Source organism: Anolis sagrei, chromosome 1 (assembly GCF_037176765.1).
Source record: "Anolis sagrei isolate rAnoSag1 chromosome 1, rAnoSag1.mat, whole genome shotgun sequence".
Classification (NCBI taxonomy): Eukaryota; Metazoa; Chordata; class Lepidosauria; order Squamata; family Dactyloidae; genus Anolis; species Anolis sagrei.
The window spans coordinates 74,469,805-74,491,357 of NC_090021.1; the positions used below are offsets into that span (position 1 = coordinate 74,469,805).

Consider the following 21,553-nt stretch of genomic DNA (forward strand, 5'->3'; position numbering starts at 1 on the left):
TGTTGTTGTTATGTTTATTCGTTCAGTTGCTCCTGACTCTTTGTGATTTCATGGACCAGGCCACGCCAGAGCTTGCCGTCAGCTGTCACCATGCCCAGCCCCTTTCTACCTTTAGCAGTAAGAATTAGTCTCCATGACGTAAGGGCAGGACATAAATATTTGCACACAAAATGCATTGGCAAACAAACTTCTGTGGCAAAAGTTACCCTTAAAGGGAAGGCTGCTTGCCCATACAGGGCTTTAAAGTAGGGTTGAGAATTGTGCCTCCACCCAATAGTGCAATCCAAACTATGCTGACTATGACTGCTAGAAGTTTCAGTCTCAGACCATCTACAAGCTACCAGTTCATTTTGGGACATACTTCAAAGTTCTGAGTATGACCTATAAAGCTTGGAAATATTCCAACAACTAAAACCCCAAACCCTTGATTTTGTGATTTTTTTTGTAATGTACATTTTATTATGCAGTTCTATATAATGGAACTTGACCATTTGTGGATTATGTTATCCACTGGCAATTGGGGGTGGTCCTTGGACCAAACACCAGTAGGTACCAAGGGCCCACTGTATGTCCAGGCTATCTGAAAGAATGTATCTTCCCACATGAGCCTTCCTGGCTCATAGGAAACTTGGAAGAGGGAATAGGTCAAAACACCTGGGGACCCACAGGTTGAGAACCACTGATCTAGACACTATACTCCTTTTGATGCAGCCCAAAATCCCATTGGCTTTTTAAGCTGCTGCATCACACTGTTGGCTCATGTTCAACTTGTTGTACACAAAGACTCCAATATCTTTTTCAGATGTACTGTTGTCAAGTCAGGTGTCACCCATTCTGTATCTGGGCATTTCATTTGTCCTGCCTAAGAATCTTACATTTTTCCTTGTTGAAATTCATTTTGTTAGTTTTGGCCCAGTTCTCTAATCTATTGAAGTAAATTTGAATTATGGTCCTGTCTACTGCAGTATTAGCTGTCACTCTCAACTTGGTGTCATCTGCAGACTAGATAAGCACATTCTCCAAACATTCAATAACAATAAATAAATTGTTATTAAATAAATTGTTGTGAAAAACTTTCTTGGTAACAAGAAGTAGAAACCACACACAATTAATAGAGGATATGCTCTTCCCTTTCAATAGGCTTGGCTGTAACATCAGAATTAATGTCTATTATCTGCATAATCACTTAGGACCTCTTGACACAGGGCTTTTTTCACCCAGTTCTTCCATTTGTTGACTAGGCCTCCTGAACATAATCCCACGCTGCTGGCTTGGCCCTGCCCACATTCCTCTTAAAGTGGAGGGGAAGCAGCGCAAGCCACTTCCTCCTCCATCAAGAAGAGGGAAGTGGGTTTTTTTGGTAGCTGCTAAAAACTTTTCCATTTCCTTATATGATGGGACTGGGCGTTGGGGCAACGCGCATTGCAACCCTTTCTCCCATATGATGGGCAGAGGGACAGGGTGCCAATGTACCTTGTCCTTTCCCCACCATAAGGGTGAAGGAGAAAAGGTGAGCCACACCACGTGTCTTTCCCTTTCGCTTGGTGAAATGGCACAGCCCCAGGGGCCATGTGAAGAGGTCATTAGATAGTTTTCTGGAGAACCTTGGTGAAAGATTTCACCAAAACATAAAAACAATGGAGGCCAGATACCAAGGAAGATGGGATGCAATGACAATTATGCTGACAATGACAATGACAACAATTGTTCTGGTAATGGTCTATGGACAAGCTTGATGGAATCTCCAACCACAGAATTTGGCTGGATAAGGCCACAAGGCTGTTATATTTAAGCATATTTTTAATTGAATGGACTTAATGTTTTAACCGTATGTAATTATTGGTTTTTATTATGTATTTTATTATGTGTACAAGGAGGCATCGAATCATTGCCAGCTGGAAGCTGCCCTGAGCCCCCCCCCCCCCCGAGGGTTGAGAAGGGTGGGGTACAAATATCTGAAATAATTAATAATAATGCACATGATAATGGACTACTGTTGGAATCTTATGTGGGATTGTCCTGGCAGATCCCTCCTTGGAAGTCTTACAAAAGGAGCTATTTTTGTGTCAAATGACTGGAAAGCTTTCATCATAAACCTGCGCTCTTGTTGTGTAATAAGTAGATGTTCATGTGGTACATGTTAAATATCCTAGTTTTTTATGGACGAGCAGAATGAAGACTGGTATATGGCATATGTTCTGTATTTCAAAAACTAGAACTGGGAAAACTGGTGACATTTTTGGAACCAGCAGGTCAAATGTACCCAGAAACAGGGTCTAACATTTGAGGCCCCAAAAATTTGTATTGGCCTGTGTCATTTGCATCCAAATATCTTTATTTGCCCTCACATAGAGACATGAATTCTCTGAGGATAAAGTAAAAAAGAAGTGTCAAAAATGAAGCTAAAGCAAAACGGTGTGATCTGCTGTGGGGAGATTGTCTCTTGGTCTATTGGAGAGTTTTTAGAACCTGCATCTTTAATCAACCGTCTCACTGTACTTTGTCTTTGAAGCAGGTTGTTTACATTCTATTCATTTTTTTTGATAACTGGATTGTGTGTTTCCGATATTACTTTTACCACTGCATGGTACGTTTGAGTTCCTGGAGAAGGTGGTATGAAAGCATATTAAATGCCTTTCCAATGCCCTCTATATGACAGTCATGATGTTTAAATTTAGCTACCAAATCATGATTGTTTTGACATTTTTAGTGGAAGTTCCTTGCATTGAGAATATAACGTGAAAAGAAGAAACTCACAAATCCTGTCTATAATCACCAGGCCTACAATGTATCTTTTAGTGATATTTTTGTGGCATAAATAATCAGTTACGTATTAACATATGTAAAATTATACTTGATGCCATATCCCTCTGACTATTGTGGGACTTACCTTGCAAGTACATACAGTTAATGGATTGACGAGTAATTAAGACATAAGCAAGTGCTTTATGGATTTGTGTGTGTTACATAATGGGTTAGTAGCAATATTGATGGAAGAACACTTTAGAAGAAAAAGATTTACTTTTGAATTCAAATCTAGTTACAAACAAAAGTTTACAATTAAAAAATGGAATGACTTCCTCGGGAAACTGCATCTAGGTATCTTACTACTTCATCACACTAGAGAATGAATCCACTTTAAATCCAGTTTCTGCCTCCTGAGGAATTCTGGAGTTTGTAGTTTAGTGAGGCTGTTAAAGGCTCCTCACTAAACTACAAACTCCATAATTCTGCAGGAGGCAGCAATCGGATTTAAAGTGGATTCATTCTCTAGTGTGATGAGATTTTTAATCATTTTTGTTTTAATGGTCTTTCAAAGCGACAATCATGTTAGTCTATTGTGGAATAAAATAAAAAAGTACTGTGGAGTGACTTTTATTTCAAACCTATTTAACCAAGGAAAGACACAAAATAGTCATTTTATTTAAAGCGTTAAATATGTAGGAAGTCCTGGAGTGCGTACAAAACTAGTGTGACGCATGGAGGCATAGACGGCAACTGATAGGGAGTGTTGAGACTCAACCATTTCTGCACAAATTTGTAGTTCTCATCGAGGACTTAACTAGGCAGATGACTGAGTTGGCAGGGAAAAGTCCTTCCCCTATTGGCCTCTCTGGCCACATCGGGTCAATGGGAGGCATTGCAAAAGGTAGGTTTTCAAGTGTGTGTAGCTCTGCATGCCAAGTACCGTATGTCCCACGTACAAGCTTCAGTTCCCCATAGTTCAAAGGAAGATGCCACTGTCTTTCTTAGGGGCTCCATTCGCTGTCAGCAATTAATCATATCAAGGGATGTTTACAGTGGGGGAAATCTCTTCCAGTCCCGCTTCGCCTAGGATGTAGAAGTTGTTTCCAGCTAGAGACAGACATGCTCCCATGGAGTCTCTTGGTTAGCTAAGTACTGCCTGGAAGCCTATTCATTAGCAACAGTTTTTGCCACCATGTGAAAGGCTTAGCTAAAGTTGATTGAAGTGAAATTTAAAATGGAAGTTCCCTGAATCAAAGGGGATTGAATTTGAAGAGCCCTTAGTGCTGGTGTCCTCCTCCTCTGATTCCTTTACAAATTTCCCTCCTTTGCCTGAGAGTTAGTTAGTTAGATAGCTAAGCCCTTTCATATCAAGATACGTAGCCTTTTATAACTAGAAGCTTCTGATCTGCTCCTGTAGTTGTTGCTGTTTTACTATTTTGAATGCTTTTGCCTTTTCGGAAATTACCCCCCTCCCCCTCCCAATAGGGAGGAACCCTTTCTTGGTTTTCACAAATGATTCCCTTGATCATTGCTACTACAGAATCTGTTGTAATTTCAATGTGTTATGTCATCAAAAGCAAAATGCAAACAGATCACTTTAAAATATATAAATTAAATACAGTAGTAGATACAGTAGATCTTGGAGACAGATTTTATGTTTCTTAGAGCACTAAGAAAGGCATATCAGCAACAGATATTTGTGAGTGGATGTCCCTTCAAGTTGTCTGTTGACTTATGTAACACCATGAATTTTTCATAGAATTTTGCTTAGCGATAAATACTCAGTGGTGGTTCTGCTTGTTCCTTCCTCTGAAATACAGGATACAGCTCCTGGTATATATTGGTGATCTGCCATCCAAGTATTTGTCATGGCTTACTCCACATAGATTCCAAGAAAAACCAGAATCTGATGCCTTTAGACCTCACAGATCACATTTAGAGGGAGGGACATATATGAAAAAAAATTAGATCCTTTATTTCAGGAGAGATTTGAATAGTTTATTTTGCCCAGTCAGAGCCCTTCAGCATAATGACACATTCATATACACATATGAACATTTTTTTTTCTGAAACATGAACGTATAGTACATTTTTTTAAAATACCAGCAGCACAGGTATTTTTATTTACAAAAATATCCCATACTTAATTTTAATGTTATGACATAGTTTAGGATCAAATACATTAAGTAAAATAACTATGCAATCTAACATTTCCATTTGTAACAGTATGGTTTGCAGTTCATACGAAACTATATTTGTAGACAGATGAATTTGCAACCCTATCCTAAGATGCATTTCCCAGTTTCATCTTCAGAACACATAGTGGGGCTCTGCAAGACTAAAATTAACAAGTGGCAGTGAGGAGTAAAATAAAAATGAAAAGGACATAATGTACAGGGACTAGGATATATATAAAGCTAGAATATCAAGCATGCTTACCCGGTGAGAAATGTTTGAAACATTTACCCATGTTCTTCATTCCCTCCCCCCCAAATGGTGCTCACAGAATGAAACAGCATAACCAGAAAGCAGCATGTTCCTCCCAGGCCTAACCAATATGGATAGTGGTGTGTGTGTGTGTGTGTTCACATGATGTAAGTATGCTTTATTTACACTTTTTTTAAAAAAAAAAGGGAATTGACACTCAACAGCTTCTCTATTTTGCAGTATTATTCAGTATCATAGTAGCTCCAAGGATGGCGCCATGATTTTATCTCATGATTCAGAATTTGGGTAAATATGCTTTCTTTTTTAAAAAAAGAGAGTGTAGTGGTGAAGAAGATAAATATTACAGTTGCTTAAGGTTTAGAAAGACCAGTTTGTGACTGCTTTATCAAAAATTGCTATTACTGACTTGGTTGCATTATTGATTTTTTCTATAATGAATTCTAGACCTGAAATTAATTTGGCAATCAAATATTATAGTTGTAGGTGGAATCAAAGCAAATGTGGGATATATAATAGTATCCACGTACTTTTCTTGTTTCTGTTCAGAACACATATAAAACTATGCTTAAAATTAGGTAATTCACATGTACTGGAAATGTAGCTGCTTCCCTGCCAGCAGCCCCAAATATAACGTTCATTCAACAGGATCTTTATTTTCTTTTGTCAGCAACAACACTATTGCTTACAAGGAAATAAAAATGACTTCACTTCACAAATAAATAGTTAAGATGTGGAAACAAATGCCACTGAGAATTTGCACAGTAAGAATTTGCACAGTAAACACATGGAAACAATGAGCTGTTTTCAGTTGTGTGGTGGGCACACAACTACATTGCAAGTGCAGTCATAGTCTTGTCCCTCTGCATCTGAACACTAACAAATAAGATGGTTCATCAGTCACACACATAAAAACCCCAAACATTCTGAGGACATGTAATAACAAGTATAAAATATATGCAGAAACCAGAACTGCAAAATTCAAAAAGAAAGCTTTAACTGACAGAAAAATTACATGGCATTTACTTTTAGTTTTGGGGAATATATTTGCAAAGGCTGAAAATATCTGAAAATGTTGAATTTTGTATATACTTATGAAAAGAATAAATGCTTGTCACAAACTGCAGCTATTGCAAACCATTCTGTAATTTAGATAGTGTGTACTTTTGTTTTTAGCAGTAGCTTGAGATTAAACCAGGGAGCTGCTTTTGTTATTGTGGAATATTTCTAATCAATCACAATGGGATAATTTATTATTATCTTGACTTGAGATTATTCTTTATTATATACATTAAGGTCTTTGACAAACTAAACACAAATTTTGTTTAAAATAAGTTTACATATACACACTCGATTTGATAATAAACTATATTCTTTTATCATTATGAATAAATAGGTGAACATTGTGGCTGTAATCCAGCCATAGTTACCTGTGCTTAGCTTTCATTCATTTCCATAGAACCAAACTGCATCTTAGTGTGGACAACGTTACAAATTTGGGTGCTCAGTAAACAAATCTGAAAGTGTTTAACTAATTTAATTTTTAAAGAAAATGCTAAGAAACCGTCTTTAATTTTATAACGAATCTTCCTGATCCAGCAGTTTGATTCTGACACAGGAATTCTATCAAATACATACAGAGCTCCTGTACCTTTTACTTGTCTGATTATTTCAATGGAAGTTACAGAGCCATATCTTCACTAGGAAGCTCCTGCCCACAAGGATGCACAGTTCTTTGTGTACAGATAGGCAGTTTGCTGAAAGGAACTTTCTAAACTATATTATATACAGTTAAATCAATTTTTAAATGAATCTTCAAAATGATAAAATACTCAAGCTTGCCTTACTTAAAGTGCAGGGAAAAGAAATTCAAGTTTACAGTTCAGATTAGATCAGTGCTATGGAAAGCAAAAAGGAAAAGTTGCTGCATTGAAAAAAATCTCCTTTGGCTATAGCTTTCTAATACAGTATTGTTGACACTGTATGTATAATAAAACCATACAAAGATAACAGATGGAAATCAGCTTAGTTACTTTAGACCTAATGTGCTATAAGGTATGCTAACGGTGTCACACTTTCAGACTTGCTTGAAATACACAAAATATTTACATGAAGTAACATTCAGAAGTTACAATTTGGCAGTTTTCTAACTAAAGAAACATGTCTTCAGTTTGTTATAATTAAACATGATAACATTACATAAAGACAAGTAGCAGCACTTTGTTTGCATTTCATCAATATAAAAAAATAGTTCACCTAGGCTGTGTATAGATGCTTTTTCCCCTTCTAAAGTAATGGCAACAACTTGGCCCTGCTATCGGGGAATGAGCCTTGACCCAGGATCAGCAGCTTGATAATTGTACAAATGTCACTGAAGGAGGATCCTTGCTGGCACAGAGTCTGTTCTGTTTGGGGAGTTCCTAATTTCACCTGCTTCCTCTGACCTAGTTATTCCCCAACAAAGTCTGCACTTCCTTGCATTTTAAAGAGGCCAAAACAAGAACTTAACGTGAAACCCACATTGCAATACATTTTAAAAAGCACTCTAGGCATTTAAGTGAGGGAAGATAATGTCGTCAGCCAAGAAGTGTCAATAACAGTTCATCGAGATGATGATATCGATTGCAACAGTGCCGATAATGTTACTGGTATATGATTCCGGCTTTCCCAGTACAAAAATGAAAGTGCAAGGGGAAAATAAACAACCAAAAGGAGAGGTCTTGTTTTGGGAATGTTCTCTCCCACTGCAAAACATACTTTCCCATCTTCCTGTTTTCATAAACAGAGGCTCAAAAACAGACAAATCCATTCATGGTTTCAACCCTTATAACCTCTAGATCCACAAACTCAGTATTTCAATACTTTCTTCCATAGTACTTTAAAAATATGCTCACAATCCCCATTAAGTGCTGCTTCAGCACTATTAAAATGGTCTTCTTGAGAAATAATGAAATTGTCTGTGTAGCTAGAGGGGAAACACCTAGGAACCAAAAGGTCATACCCAGTTAGTTTTGTTTAAACTCCCAGCCAAATCTGGGATCTCTTCCTCTCTTATCTTTCTGAAAACCCAAAGCAATTAAGGAATGCTGTGAACAGCAAACTGGTACAAAAAGATGGGAAGCTCTCTCAGGAAACTTCAGCCACTCCAAAACCCCCGTTTTATGTAAAAATTCAAACCCTGAGAATATTCAGCACATCACTATGAAAAACATTCAAAACCAATTTGACCAAGAATCACAGGAGGCCTCCAAAAAGAACACATACACCACGTAAGCGCTTACATGACTGTTTCTAAAAGCTATAGTCTCCACACATTCTTATTCTTATTATAGTTTTCTTAAACACAGAATGAAATGCCAACCCAAGTTGATGAAGGCAATTTTCCCCAAAACTACATGAATGTATTTATACAAAATTAATTGTCCTACAAAAACAATTGCCTCTTACTCCAGTTGGATTGACAATGTGAATTGATAGAACTGGAAAAATATCACAATTATTCACGAAACCCAATGTCTTCAGATATTTTCTAGCCAAATCACTGAATACAAAATGTGAGAATAAGCACAAATTGAAACATATATTAATGACCAATCATTTGGGCTTTCATGGACTTCCTCATTCTTGGTATTCTTTATTGTTTCTTAAAATTACACAGCCAAACAAAATAATAATAATTTCTTGGTGTCTGTTCTAGTTTCTTAGATATGGTTGTCATGGTTTTCTTTGGGCGAGCAAATGGCGACTGGTAGATGGCATATGTTCTGTATCTCAAAAACTAGAGCTGAAAGGGGGAAACTGGTGCCATTTTTGGCATCAGTAGGTCAAATATACCCAAAAACAGGTCTAACATTTCAGGCACTAAAATGTGTGTTGGCCAATGTTATTCAAAAATTATGCTTTATCATAATATTATAGCAAGGTAAAAAAGGTTTCCAATCTGTTGTTTGTCAAATACTTGGTGTTCAGATAGCCAGATCTCAATGTCTTTTATCTCAAAATGGGGTTGTAACATCAAAAGAAACATCATTTCCATAGTTTTACAGCAAGGACTACCAATTTGCCATAGAATTCTCTTAATTTGGTCATTTTCTTGAGTGAATAAATTAACTATTCAACTTAATATTTAGCTCAGAGTAGAAGGGAAAACTAACCACGATTAATTCAGTTTACAGGATATAATTATTCTGTTGCCAAGTAAGCAATCCAGTCAAATATAAGCACTGAGAAATCAATAGGATGCTGTTTTATAGCATGTGTTTATGCATCTCCAGTGGAAGATTCTTGTCTTTGGTTGGACAATGCATTTTGTACACAAAATAAACATTAGCACTGTAAAAATTGAATTAATTAATGCACAAATACCAGTTGCCACAATTAACAGATATTAATGCTGGTCATTTAATGTCGACATCACTGACCATTTTCTTAATATTTGTTTTATGGATTTCATTCAATGTATTTATACAAAGAACTACAACTCAAATAATTTACCAGAAATATTCTTTATAGGATTTTAAGGGCATAAAAAGAAAAACAAATATTTAAAAAAGTAACTGTTGTTTCTAACCAAGTTGTTGTAGGCTCAATTCAAATGCTTCCTGCTGCAGAATTACTTCTACAACCTCAAGCCATTATAAGGTTGTGGAAACACCTGAATTTCTTCCAGATGGGTTAATCTGATTTCTTAGTACCCTACTATAAACAGCACTGCAATTTGATGTATATATGTGAACTATCTGTTAGCCTCAAATGATAATTGAAAGGTGGGTTCAAATATCCACTAGTCATGTCTATCTTTACTGCCCCCAAGTGACTTCTGCTTGAAACCAGGCTGCTTTAGGGGCTTAACTGCATTTCAATTGAAGGGGTTCAAATTAGTTTCATTTACAAGTAAGTCTTACTGATTTAAAATATCAAGCTGTGCAAAGCCAGTCAGTTACTTTTTCAATCTGAATGGCACCATACACAGTGCAAAATAATCTGTTTCGAGCAAAAGCAAATTTGTATACCACTGCTGAAAACACAACAGAAAAAAATTGTTCTGCAGTCTATGTTTATCACATACAAGTCAAGAAATCCATTCAACACATACACAGTACAATCAAGTTCAGGAAAATCAACCTTAAACTTTTTCTAGCCACACACTGGCACTTGCTTAAATATAAAGCCTAAACTAGTTAAGGCTCTCTGAAAATGATCACAGATTAATCACATTTTCCAGCTTTTAACATGACAAAGATGTCTATCCTTTAAATTTTTAAAAAATAAATCCTTTTTTATTCTTCTTACATTATGGCTTTGATGCAGCCTTTATTCGCTAAAAATATACTGCTTCAGTTTGGCACATCTTAAATCCCTCCTCTCATAAATCTACTAGGAATCTCTGAGTTGCTGAATTAGTCAAACATCAAAGTCAACATTTTGTTTTTAGTACTGATCTCTGGGGGGAAATCCACTATGATTTAAGTATTATTCTGTAATTTGTGCAGTGAAAGACACTTACATGGGAAAAAAATCAATTTAAACCAAAAGAACTTTCTTCCAAGTAAATGTACACCAGATTCTGGAGACAACCTTTTTCCTGATACGTTTTTGACTTCTAAATATATTTGAAACATTCTGAAGTTTCTGTCACTTAACACAATTGAAAACAAATGATTGCTATTACTATCAAGTTGTATCTCAGAGTCCAACACCACTTGAACTCAAGACCATTCCACCTGGGAATTCAATTTTAATTGGGTACATAAGCTGGCTACATATCTGATAGTTCTTATTTGAGTGCTTGCACAAATACATTCTGTTAAACACACAAAAGAATATGTACAGCATGAATTAACTTATAATCATTTAAAAATATTTTATAAATTGACTCAACAATATTTTCAGGAAAATAAAAAAATATAGGTGGTTGGAATATGATAAATGTTTTTTCTCATTATAACAGACTTTTTTTTTACTTTTCACACTAAACAGCCATAATACAAATGAAAACTTCCAGCATGATGTGCAGTTCAATCACTTGTACATTTTTTTACAATGCAAAAGTAATGTATACTTTTGTTTTCCATTTAACATTGGCTGCTTTCAGTCATCAGAATAAACAAGGTTTATTATGGCAGGAATAAGCTACAGTACAGTTTGGGGTTCATATGCTCCCTCTTCCTCTTTGCTATTTGTGCAGCAATGACAAAATTTACTGGTAGTTAACTGCACTTCAGCATTATGTCCAGTTCAATCTAACTATGGTATGTTCAAATAAGCCACTTTTAAATTATGAATTATGAAGTAGATGTGTTTCAAATAAATCAGGGTTAGATTAATTATTATTAAGCATAGTGGTTGGTTTTGGACGAAATAGCAAACTGAAATTAGTATCAAACCAAAACAGAACCAAAGAAATCCCAGTGACAAACCAAAATGCAGTGAATGCCTTTAAGCTCCTCATTGCCATAGGTGGGAGAGGGAAAAAGCACAAGCTCAAGACTTACTGTGGCTCATTCTCATCATGATAAACCATGCCTTATCATGAAACCTGAATACAGCAACAGTATGATAATACAAATACAAGAATATTAGATCAGGGGTCCAAGAAGAAACTATGTGCATGTTAACTATGTATAGACTCAGGATGGAGCCAACATACTTCCAGTTTATCAGATCACAGAGTTGGCAGCAGAGTAAGTCATTTCCAGTAATAGCTATTATGACGTGCTCTAAGGAGGGAAGATGTAGATCAGTTACTAGTAGTCCTGTACGTTGAACAGCTTTATTCTAGCTCTTGGACCCCTGATTTATTGCAGCCTCCTATATGAGGTTGAAACACTGGCAGCAACAACAATAGCACAAAAACTTTTGGCATATGAAATATTAACACAGGATAGATCCTGCATTGCCCCTGCTTATCTGATACCTACTTTTCCTTTTTTCCTGTCCATGTGTTCTCTTTATCAGTTCTGTTCCCAAGCTCTCAGTCAGCCCACAGGTAAGACACACACACGCACACACTATGTGGGTGTCAGCTTTAAATATAACTATCCTCAGGTAAAGCTGTACGACTGAGGTAAACAGTGTGTAATTTGTGCTAGGAAATATCAGTAACCATTGGCTGACAACCTTCCAGTTCGCTGGTCCTGCAGAAGTTAATGAAAAGGAGATTTTTCTTCAAGGTAAAGTTATATAGATGCATTTGAAAAGGTGTTGTCAGAACTGGTACCACTTCTTATCTTTGCATTTCAACATCATCTGCAACAATACAAAAGAGTACAGTGTATTATTTCTTATATAAGGGTTCAAAATACAATTTCTTAGTTTAAGCAAAAATAATAACAATGGATAAGCCATTATTGAAGTCACTCTGAATTATAGGTAGAACTCTACCTGGCAATAAGCTATTCACATTTTATAAGGTACAGAATGGTTTTGTGTGGCTTTATATCTCTAAAATATCCTACCTCTCACACAGATAGGTAGATTTCTAAGGATTAAACATCACTATAAAGTAAAGTGACTATATGACTAAGAAGACAATGTATTCTTGAGTAAACAGAGTCAGTTGTGCATGAATAAATATTTTTCCTGTTTGCTTGTGACAATGTAGCACTCTCATGTTAGTGATCAGAAGATTTGTCAGCAAGGATGACCAGTCTAGACCATTCCTTTTTCTTTCTTTCTTTCTTTTTTTGGAAATATTTTTATAGACAGAGTAGCCTCCCATTCTGCTCCATTCAAACACAGGATCTTGGCCTGAACATCACAGTGAGCAGAAATTCCAGTTCCTTATGAAAAAGATGGTGAGTTGGATCTGGCCCACTCTTGAAATAGGAGTGGATTTTTATTTTAAAACATCTTCATCCTTTTGGCCTATGGCTTGCTTAGTGTAATATGTGAACTTTGGAGGTTCTCCCTATCTAGCCTATCTCCTGCTAAGCCACAGAACCATTTCAGTGTCTAATAGTTGCTGCCATGTAATAGTTGCACCCCTGCTTTTGTGTCCTTCAAATCAACATTTTTGCTATCCTTGCATTATAGTAGCAAACTTTATTAATTGACTCAGTGTGCTGCTGGCAGATAACCAGCATACATTGTAGCCAGGAAAGAAGAAAGCTTTCCTGCTTTAAATAGTCTAACTAGGCTTCCCTCTCCTCATGTCTTGCTGCACTATACAAACAACAGCTTTGCCTGCCCATCCGCCCCCCCCCCCCCCCTTCACCTACACTGCTTCACTAACCTGCACACCTGAAAGAGGAGTGTGCGGGTGGGCAGGCAGACAGATGAGTGAATGATGTGCTGTAAGAGAAAGGGGGCGGATGGGACTTCTCCTGTACAATCTGTCCTGGAAACTTCTCCAGCCAGCTAGAACCTGATTGGCCGATGTCACCCAGAGGACTTTTTCTTCGGCTGACCCAGGATTGTGGAATGACCTGCCGGAAGATATCAGGACAGCTACATCTGCTGTCGGAATTTGAGAGCCCATTGAAGAGCTATCTCTTCCGGCAGGCATGCCCAGTCAATTTTTAACTATGAAGTGTAAACTCATTTCCTGTGTTTACCGTATTTTACTCTTTATTCTATGTATTTCATAGAAATACATTTTAATATATATATTTTACATAATGTTTTATGATTATGTGTTTTAACTATGCTGTGCCCTACTTTAAGGAAAGGCCCGTAATAATAATAATAATAATAATAATAATAAGCAGGTGCATGGGCAGGCAGATGAGTGAAGTGCCATAGTTGAAAGGGGGTGCCTGAACATAAAACTGGAATGATTTTTTTAAACATGTAATAGATGCACCCTCTTTTTTTGGCCAAAAAGGGATAAAAAGTGTGACTACTGCACAATGAAAGATGGTACTTTAGTTCTTTCCACCCCGCTTTACAGTCATTGCTTGACTTATTATGGGAGAAAAAAGCCTGAAAGATAGCTCCGATTTGCACACACTTGCTGTAAGCTGAAAACAATAAGCAATGAGAGCCAGCATACCACTCACAGTAAGCCAAGGTTCCTGTGAAACTCTAGTTTACTGTAGGGTCTAAATAGTACCACTGAGTGAAGGAGGAGATTTGATTATTAAGAAAAATACAACCATTAGCTTACCTCATGCGCATGCTTTGAGAAAGAATCTGCACTGGCTAACATAGCTGCTGTTCGTTCTTCTAATTCTCCTAGCTTTTGTCCTCTTTCATCTAATGCTATTCTGGCTCTTGCCAATTCACAAACTATTCCAGATGCTGCTCCTTTGACTCCTTCTATACCACCAGGACCAGGAATATGCTGAGCTAGACTTCTTGATGCCTTCCCAGCTGCAGATTCTCCAACTAGTCATGTCAAAGAAAGAAATAAGGAACAAATGTTTCATGTCTTTCTAGAGTTAAAAAAGTAACAAGTTACGTGGACAGATGGCAGAAATTGAAATAACGTCTCGTCTGATGTTTCCCTTTTGGATTTGTCCAGTAGGCAGCTAATACCAAAAGGGCAACCTCGTTATGTTCTAATAAAACATGCATTTAAAGATAGGAAGTAGAATGCAGAGTAATGTTTAGAAAACAGTGTTAAATTTCACAAAAACAGAATGTATATGCTTTCAGTCCCCTATTCAAGTTCCACTCTTTTAATGATTTTAGAAAAACGTTGGATTTTGGTACTTACCTACACATGATTTTATGTATATATTAATATTTGAAATAATTTGGATGAGATAGATTCAAATCAATTTTAATTTCTTTCTTGGAAGTTCACTTCACTCTCATGATTTTCAATAATTTATTAAAGACATTTATCTTCCAGAAGGCTACTGTTCTTACAGACACTTTTTGCATGCCAAGCCCCAAGTAATTCAATTGGAAGTGTGCATCGGAATGTAGCCTGTTTGGTATTTTTGCTGGTATTTTTGCTGTATTTTTAGATTTTTAAAAGTTACTGCATATATTTGTGTATTAGTTGACCTCGTGTCTAAGTTGAGAGAAGCTTTTAGGGCCTAAATTAGAGATTTTTATATGACCTAGAGATACATTGAGGGTACATGGGCCTCACCATAGGATCCTCATCTATTCTGCAGAGAGGCGAAAGCACTAGTGCTGTTATAGGAAACCAGATGTCCCTTGCTCCCACATCCACCATTTTCCTGCCTACACATTGCAGAGTACAGGGAGTCTGTATTCTTTTCTTTTCATTTTCATTTTTTGTTTTGTTTTCCATGGATGGAAAAAAAATCCTCAAAGGGAGCCTTTAGTCCACCAAAGACTAACTGTCCTTCAACCAAAGGGTAACTGTTCATCATCCAGAGGATCTTTTCATCAGCTGTCCCATGACTGTGGAACGGCCTGCCGGTAGAGCTCTGACAGTTAGATCAGCTGTTGGAATTTAAGACACAAGTGAAGACCCTTCTCTTCTGGCAGGCCTACCCAGATAGCTTTGATGACGAATTTTAAGCTCCCATTCTATGTCTACCTTTTATTTTGTGTATTTACAAATGTATTTTATTGAAATATAATTTAATATGTGTATTCTATGGAGTTTTAATATGTGTATTTTACGGAGTTCCTGGATCACCTCGACAGCATCCACCAAAAACATCCAATTCACCCCGGAAAAAGAAAATGATGGTAAATTGCCATTTCTAGATGTCCTAGTCACCCACAAACTTAATCAACAATTCGGCCACAGAGTTTACAGAAAACCTCTACACATGGATAACCTACATAAATTTCCAACAATCACCCAAGTCAAAAAGAAGCACAATTAAAGCCCTGGCAGACCATGCAAAAATAATCTGGCAACCCCACTTCCTCCAAGGTGAACTGAACCATCTAAACTGGGCTATACAGGCCAATGGATACTCCACCACAGACATTAGAAGAGCTGCAAGGTCAAGAACAAACCACGCAAGTAAAGACAAAGATCCACCCAAAGGAAAGTTCTTACCATACATCAAGAGAACCACTGACTGCACAGGGAAGCTGATGAAGAAACACAACCTACAAACCATTTACAGACCCACTAAGAAAATCTAACAAATGCTACGTTCAGCAAAGGACAAGAGGGATCCTCTGATCTCTGCAGGCAGCCATTGTTCTGTGGGGTCCCACAGGGCTCAGTATTGTTCCTCATGTTGTTTAACATCTACATGAAGCCGTTAGGTGAGATCATCCGAAGTTCGATGCCATCAGTACACAGATGACGTCCAACTCTATTACTCCTTTCCACCAGATGATAAAGAGGCTGTCCAGGTCGTGAACCGATGCCTAGCAGCTGTGACAGTCTGGATGAGGGCGAACAAACTGAAGTTGAATCCTGACAAGGCAGAGTCAGTTGTAAGGCCGAACAGGTTATAGGGTTATAGCCTGTGCTGGATGGGGTTACACTCCTCTTGAAGGTACAGGTTCACAGCTTGGGAGTTCTCCTACACTCAAAGCTGAACCTGGAACCTCAGGTTGCAGTGGTTACTAGGGGGGCTTTAGCACAATTAAAACTTGTGCGCCAGCTGTGACCATACCTTGGGAAGTCTGACTTGGCCATGGTAGTCCATGCTCTGGTTACATCTCGTATAGAGAACTGCAACACGCCCTAAGTGGGGTTGACTTTGGAGACTGTTCAGAAGCTTCAAAAGGTCCAACAGGCAGCAGCCAGATTGGTCACTGGAGCAGCGTTCAAGGAGCATACAACTCCCTTGTTACACAAGCTCCACTGTCTGCTGGTTTGCTACCGAGCACAATTTAAAATGCTGGCTTTAGCCTATAAAGCCCTAAACAATTCTGGCCCAGCTTACCTGTCCGAACGTATCTCTCCTTATGAGCCATCTAGGAGTTTAAGATCATCTGGGGAGGCCCTGCTCTCAGTCCCGCCTTCTTCGCAGGTGCGACTGGTGGGGATGAGAGACAGGGCCTTCTCAGTGGTAGCCCCTCAGCTGTGGAACTCCCTCCCTAGAGATATTCGATCAGCCCCTTCCCTCCTGATCTTCAGCAGAAAAGTGAAAACATGGCTGTAATAATTTGTTTTGCCAAAAACCCTTTCTGGCAAGAGGCGGAACTTCTACATTTTCAAATATTATACTAGCTGTCTCCTGCCATGCATTGCCGTGACCCAGTCTGTGAATATGTGTTTTTTGTGTGTATGTATGTGTATTTGTGTATATATGTGATTTTTGCATTGTAAGGTATGTTTTATTTTTTGGCTTTTAAAGTCTCTTCCATGTTTTTATGAGTGATGGTCACTCGTTGGCCTGATAGTTGTCTTGTGTCCAAATTTGGTGCCAATTCGTCCAGTGGTTTTTGAGTTATGTTAATCCCACAAACATTACATTTTTATTTATATAGATTTCTGCCACCCTCTGCCGCTTTTATACGTATACGTATGCACTAGGCTATAATGCCAATAAGGGGAGAGGAGACTAAACTTCGCAGAAACTCAGCAACTTACAGTTCACGCCTTGAAATACACTATCTCTGTGTCACCTTTCTTTATATGTTTGTTACAGGATTTAATTTTAAATGTCTGTATAAGTCTCTTTGATGTGTAGCCCAATACTGTAGTCAGTATGTAGCTTCCAACTTCTCTTCACAGGTTACATCAATATAATCTCCAGCCAACTTTTAGGAATGTAACTTCAGTCCTGTAACTTGACACGAGACTTTAATATATTAGTTGAAACAAAGAAATGTTTATTTATGAAGTCGTGTGCACATAAAATGTATTTGTTACACAATATTTCACTTCACTTCCACTTGAAGAATACATAAAACTGATATTATATAATTTTCAGAACAGTTTAACTTATGTCAATTTGGTTAGGCAACTTCCTTCTCTTTCAAATGTAATTTCTCCTCGGCCTTCTGACTCGATAACTTATATCATATAGTCACCTTTTCCATCAATAGTCTGACTGTAAACTTAGTCCCAAAGGACTGTCTCTCAGTTCTACCTGACTGAGAACCTAGACTCAAATTAGTCTCTTATTACTTCAGTGCCACAACTGAAGGCACAAAGTGGTCCCTTTATTACTTCAGTATCATAACTGAAGACTTAAACTAGGAATCTCTTCCCTCTAGCTCCCCTGGCTAGAGACTGAATCATTTTTTTTAAAAAATCCCCTTTTCATTTTCAAAAAGTTTCCTCTTTTCTTCCCAGCTAGCTCCGCCCCTTTTTCTTGCTAGTCACTCTAAACTAGATACATTTCTACTGCAGAGGCTAAGCAACCATGGTGATGCATTGACCAACCAGATGTAGCCAACTCCTGCCTGCCCTTGCCATAATATCAACATTAATAAACACAGACGAAACCTCCATTATAATTCGTTTTTTCCGTTACAATGGCATATTGAAAAAACCTGGAACCTAGTGCAATAGATAAACACGAAACTATGTGAAAGCGAACACTGGAACGGCTTAGATGGGTTGCTTTAGGTTTTTCGGGCTATATCGCCATGTTCTAGAAGCATTCTCTTCAGAAGTTTCGCCTTCATCTGTGGCAGGCATCCTCAGAGGTTGTGAAGTCTGTTGGAAACTAGGAAAATTGGGTTGATATATCTGTGGAAACTCCAGGGTGGGAGAAAGAACTCTTGCCTGTTGGAGCTAGGTGTGAATGTTTCAATTGGCCACCTTGATTAGCATTTGATAGCCTGACAGTTTTTAGGTGTGGCTTGTTACTGCCTTGGAAATTCCTGTCTTGAGAGGTGACCAGGTGTTCCTGATTTGTTTCTTGTCTGGAGTTTCCCTGTATTTGAGTTTTGTTTTTATTTACTGTTTTAATTTTAGAGTTTTTTTTTAGTGCTGGTAGCCAGATTTTCTTCATTTTCATAGTTTCTTCCTTTCTGTTGAAATTGTTCACATAGTTGTGGATTTCAATGGCTTCTCTGTGCACCATGACATGGTAGTTAGAGTGGTCCAGCATTTCTGTGTTCTCAAATAATATACTATGTCCAGGTTGGTTCATCAGGTTCTCTGATATGGCTGACTTCTCTGGTTGAAGTAGTCTGCAGTGCCTTTCATGTTCCTTGATTTGTGTTTGGGCAATGCTGCGTTTCGTTGTCCCTATGTAGACTTGTCCACAGCTGCATGGTATAAGGTAGACTCCTGCAGAGGCTTAGATTATGTTTTTGGACAATGAGGCTAATATTGATGGTAGTGGTTTTATAATGTTTTTAAAGGTTTTAATGTATGTATTTTATACTTCTGTTTTAAATCTTTATTGTAATTTTTACATTATTTTAATGATATCGAATACCTGCCTATTGTAAAGCCATTTTGTGTCATCTTCGGATTTGAGAAAGGCAGTGTAAAAATATTGCAAATAAATAAATAAATAAATAAAATTAATCACCAGATATTCATAGCTAATTAACTACCCGAAAACCTGACACACAAGGTAAGAGTGAATGATTATAATTGATAAAGAATTAAGAACTCCTGCCTATCCAGTTGACAAATGGGAAATAAGCCATTGATCTGTGGGTTGCTTCTCCCACCCAGAGAAGTGCGGCATCTTCCGGGTTCTCTCAACTCCCTTTAATCTTCCTGCACTAACAATACCAAAACAGCCAATATGCTGGGGAGAGGAGAGGAGATTGGACTTTTTTCAGTTTCTTTCAGGACAGACTAAGATGAGATTTTAACCCACCCAGGGAGTCTAAAAGAAGCACTGACCTCTTCTGCTCAGTGTGCCATGTCCACCACCATTTTTTTTCAAGAAAGCATCACAAAAGGTCAATATTGCACTCACTTGTGTGACTCACTTGTGTGAATCAGCTCAGGTTTTAAAAGCCAGTTTTCTGGCATACATTTTTTGACACATACATGAACATATACAATACGCTAATTATATTATCTATCTTTTTAGAAGTATATAATGTCAAGGTTATAAACTATGAAGGGTGATTATGAATTCTCTTAATAACTAACAGCAAGTAATTCCACATATGTTTAACATATCCAGTTTATAATTTTTTTATAGAATTGAGAAAATGTGCATGCTGTTGAGTCCAAATTATATATATTCTGTATTTATATGGCAAGACTATTTCTAAAAATAATAACTATTATTAATAACAACTAATAACAATAACTATTTCTAAAAATATTTACATCAGGAATCTAGTTGTTAAGAAAAGAAAAACAGTGCAGATTAATGTAAAAATTATCCCGTGTTAAAGGACAGTTTAACATACAGGGTGCAGCAGCATACCTTCCTTTTTTTTCAAAACTTAATAAAACCCATTGTATAAATCAGAATTATTTTATATAATGTAGGCGCATACCTAAAGTTTTGTTTTACGTAGTTTTGAAGATCAAATTAGGTAGGTGACGTCCCCCATTCTCCATACACTGAGTAAACCAATTTCTGGTGTTTGTCATGACTCTTGCCAGCATAGCAGGCGTTATGTTGGCAATTTCTTCCTCGATGTTGGTCTTCAAATCTTGTAGGGTCCTTGGATGGTTCACATAAACATGGGATTTCAAAAAACCCCATAGAAAAAAATCACAAGGGGCCAAATCTGGAGAGTGGGCCGGCCACTCCAAATCCCCCCTAATTGAGATGAGGCGCTCTAGGAAGTGTTCCCTCAAAACAGCTATCGATGCTCTTGAAGTGTGTGCAGTTGCACCGTCTTGTTGGCACCAAATGTCCCCTAAGTCCAACCCAACTAGCCGTGGGAAAAAAAATTCCTGTAACATGTTTACATACCAGTCCGAATTCACTGTCACTGCAACTTCATTTTCCTCAAAGAACCAGGGACCAATAATTCCAGCTGAGGAAATTGCACACCACACTGTGATTTCAGGTGAATACAAAGGCCTTTGATGCAATTCTCGAGGATTGTTGTCAGCCCAGTAGGGCATGTTTTGTTTGCTGACTGATCCACACAAATGAAAATGGGCTTCATCACTAAAAAAAAACAATAGCGTCCTCAGGAACGCCTTTGAGAAGAACTTCACACATGTTCTTCTGAAAACTGAAGTCACGTTCAGAAAGTTCCTGCACAATCGCCATCTTGTAAGGATGGAAATGAAGATCATCATGAAGAATTCTCCTCACAGAACGATAGGAAAGTCCAAGGGCAGACGAATGTTTGTTCGCAGAACACTGTGGTGATCGCAACATTGAAGCTCACACTGTCTCAATGTTCTCAGATGATCTAATGGGCCGAGGGACTCAAGTCTTGTCGCACTTGCAGTTTGTCTGAATGTAGTGACCCACGTCACAATTGACCCACGTCCAGGACAGGGGCCAATGGGGCTAAATTTAAGTGATTCTGAAAGGCGCGCTGGGTTGCAATCACAGAACATCCGCTCGAAAAGTAGGCCTCAACGGCAAAAGCATGCTCCTCACTGTTCCAACGCATGATGGCGACTGAACTG

The 21,553-nt window shown here is 37.8% G+C and overlaps 1 protein-coding gene across 10 annotated transcripts in view; it reads right to left on the reverse strand.

Moving 5' to 3' along the window:
* Positions 1 to 4,732: 4,732 nt before the first annotated feature.
* Positions 4,733 to 21,553, reverse strand: part of STXBP5 (syntaxin binding protein 5) — a 136,368-nt gene continuing 119,547 nt past the window's right edge. For all 10 annotated transcript variants that reach the window (XM_067466154.1, XM_060753527.2, XM_060753521.2 and 7 more), the window contains 2 exons: positions 14,300 to 14,520; positions 4,733 to 12,441 (listed from right to left, as the gene is read on the reverse strand). In XM_067466154.1, coding sequence (XP_067322255.1) covers positions 12,400 to 12,441; positions 14,300 to 14,520 — 263 coding nt within the window. In that variant the 3' untranslated portion in view covers positions 4,733 to 12,399. The remainder of the gene's footprint in view (positions 12,442 to 14,299; positions 14,521 to 21,553) is intronic.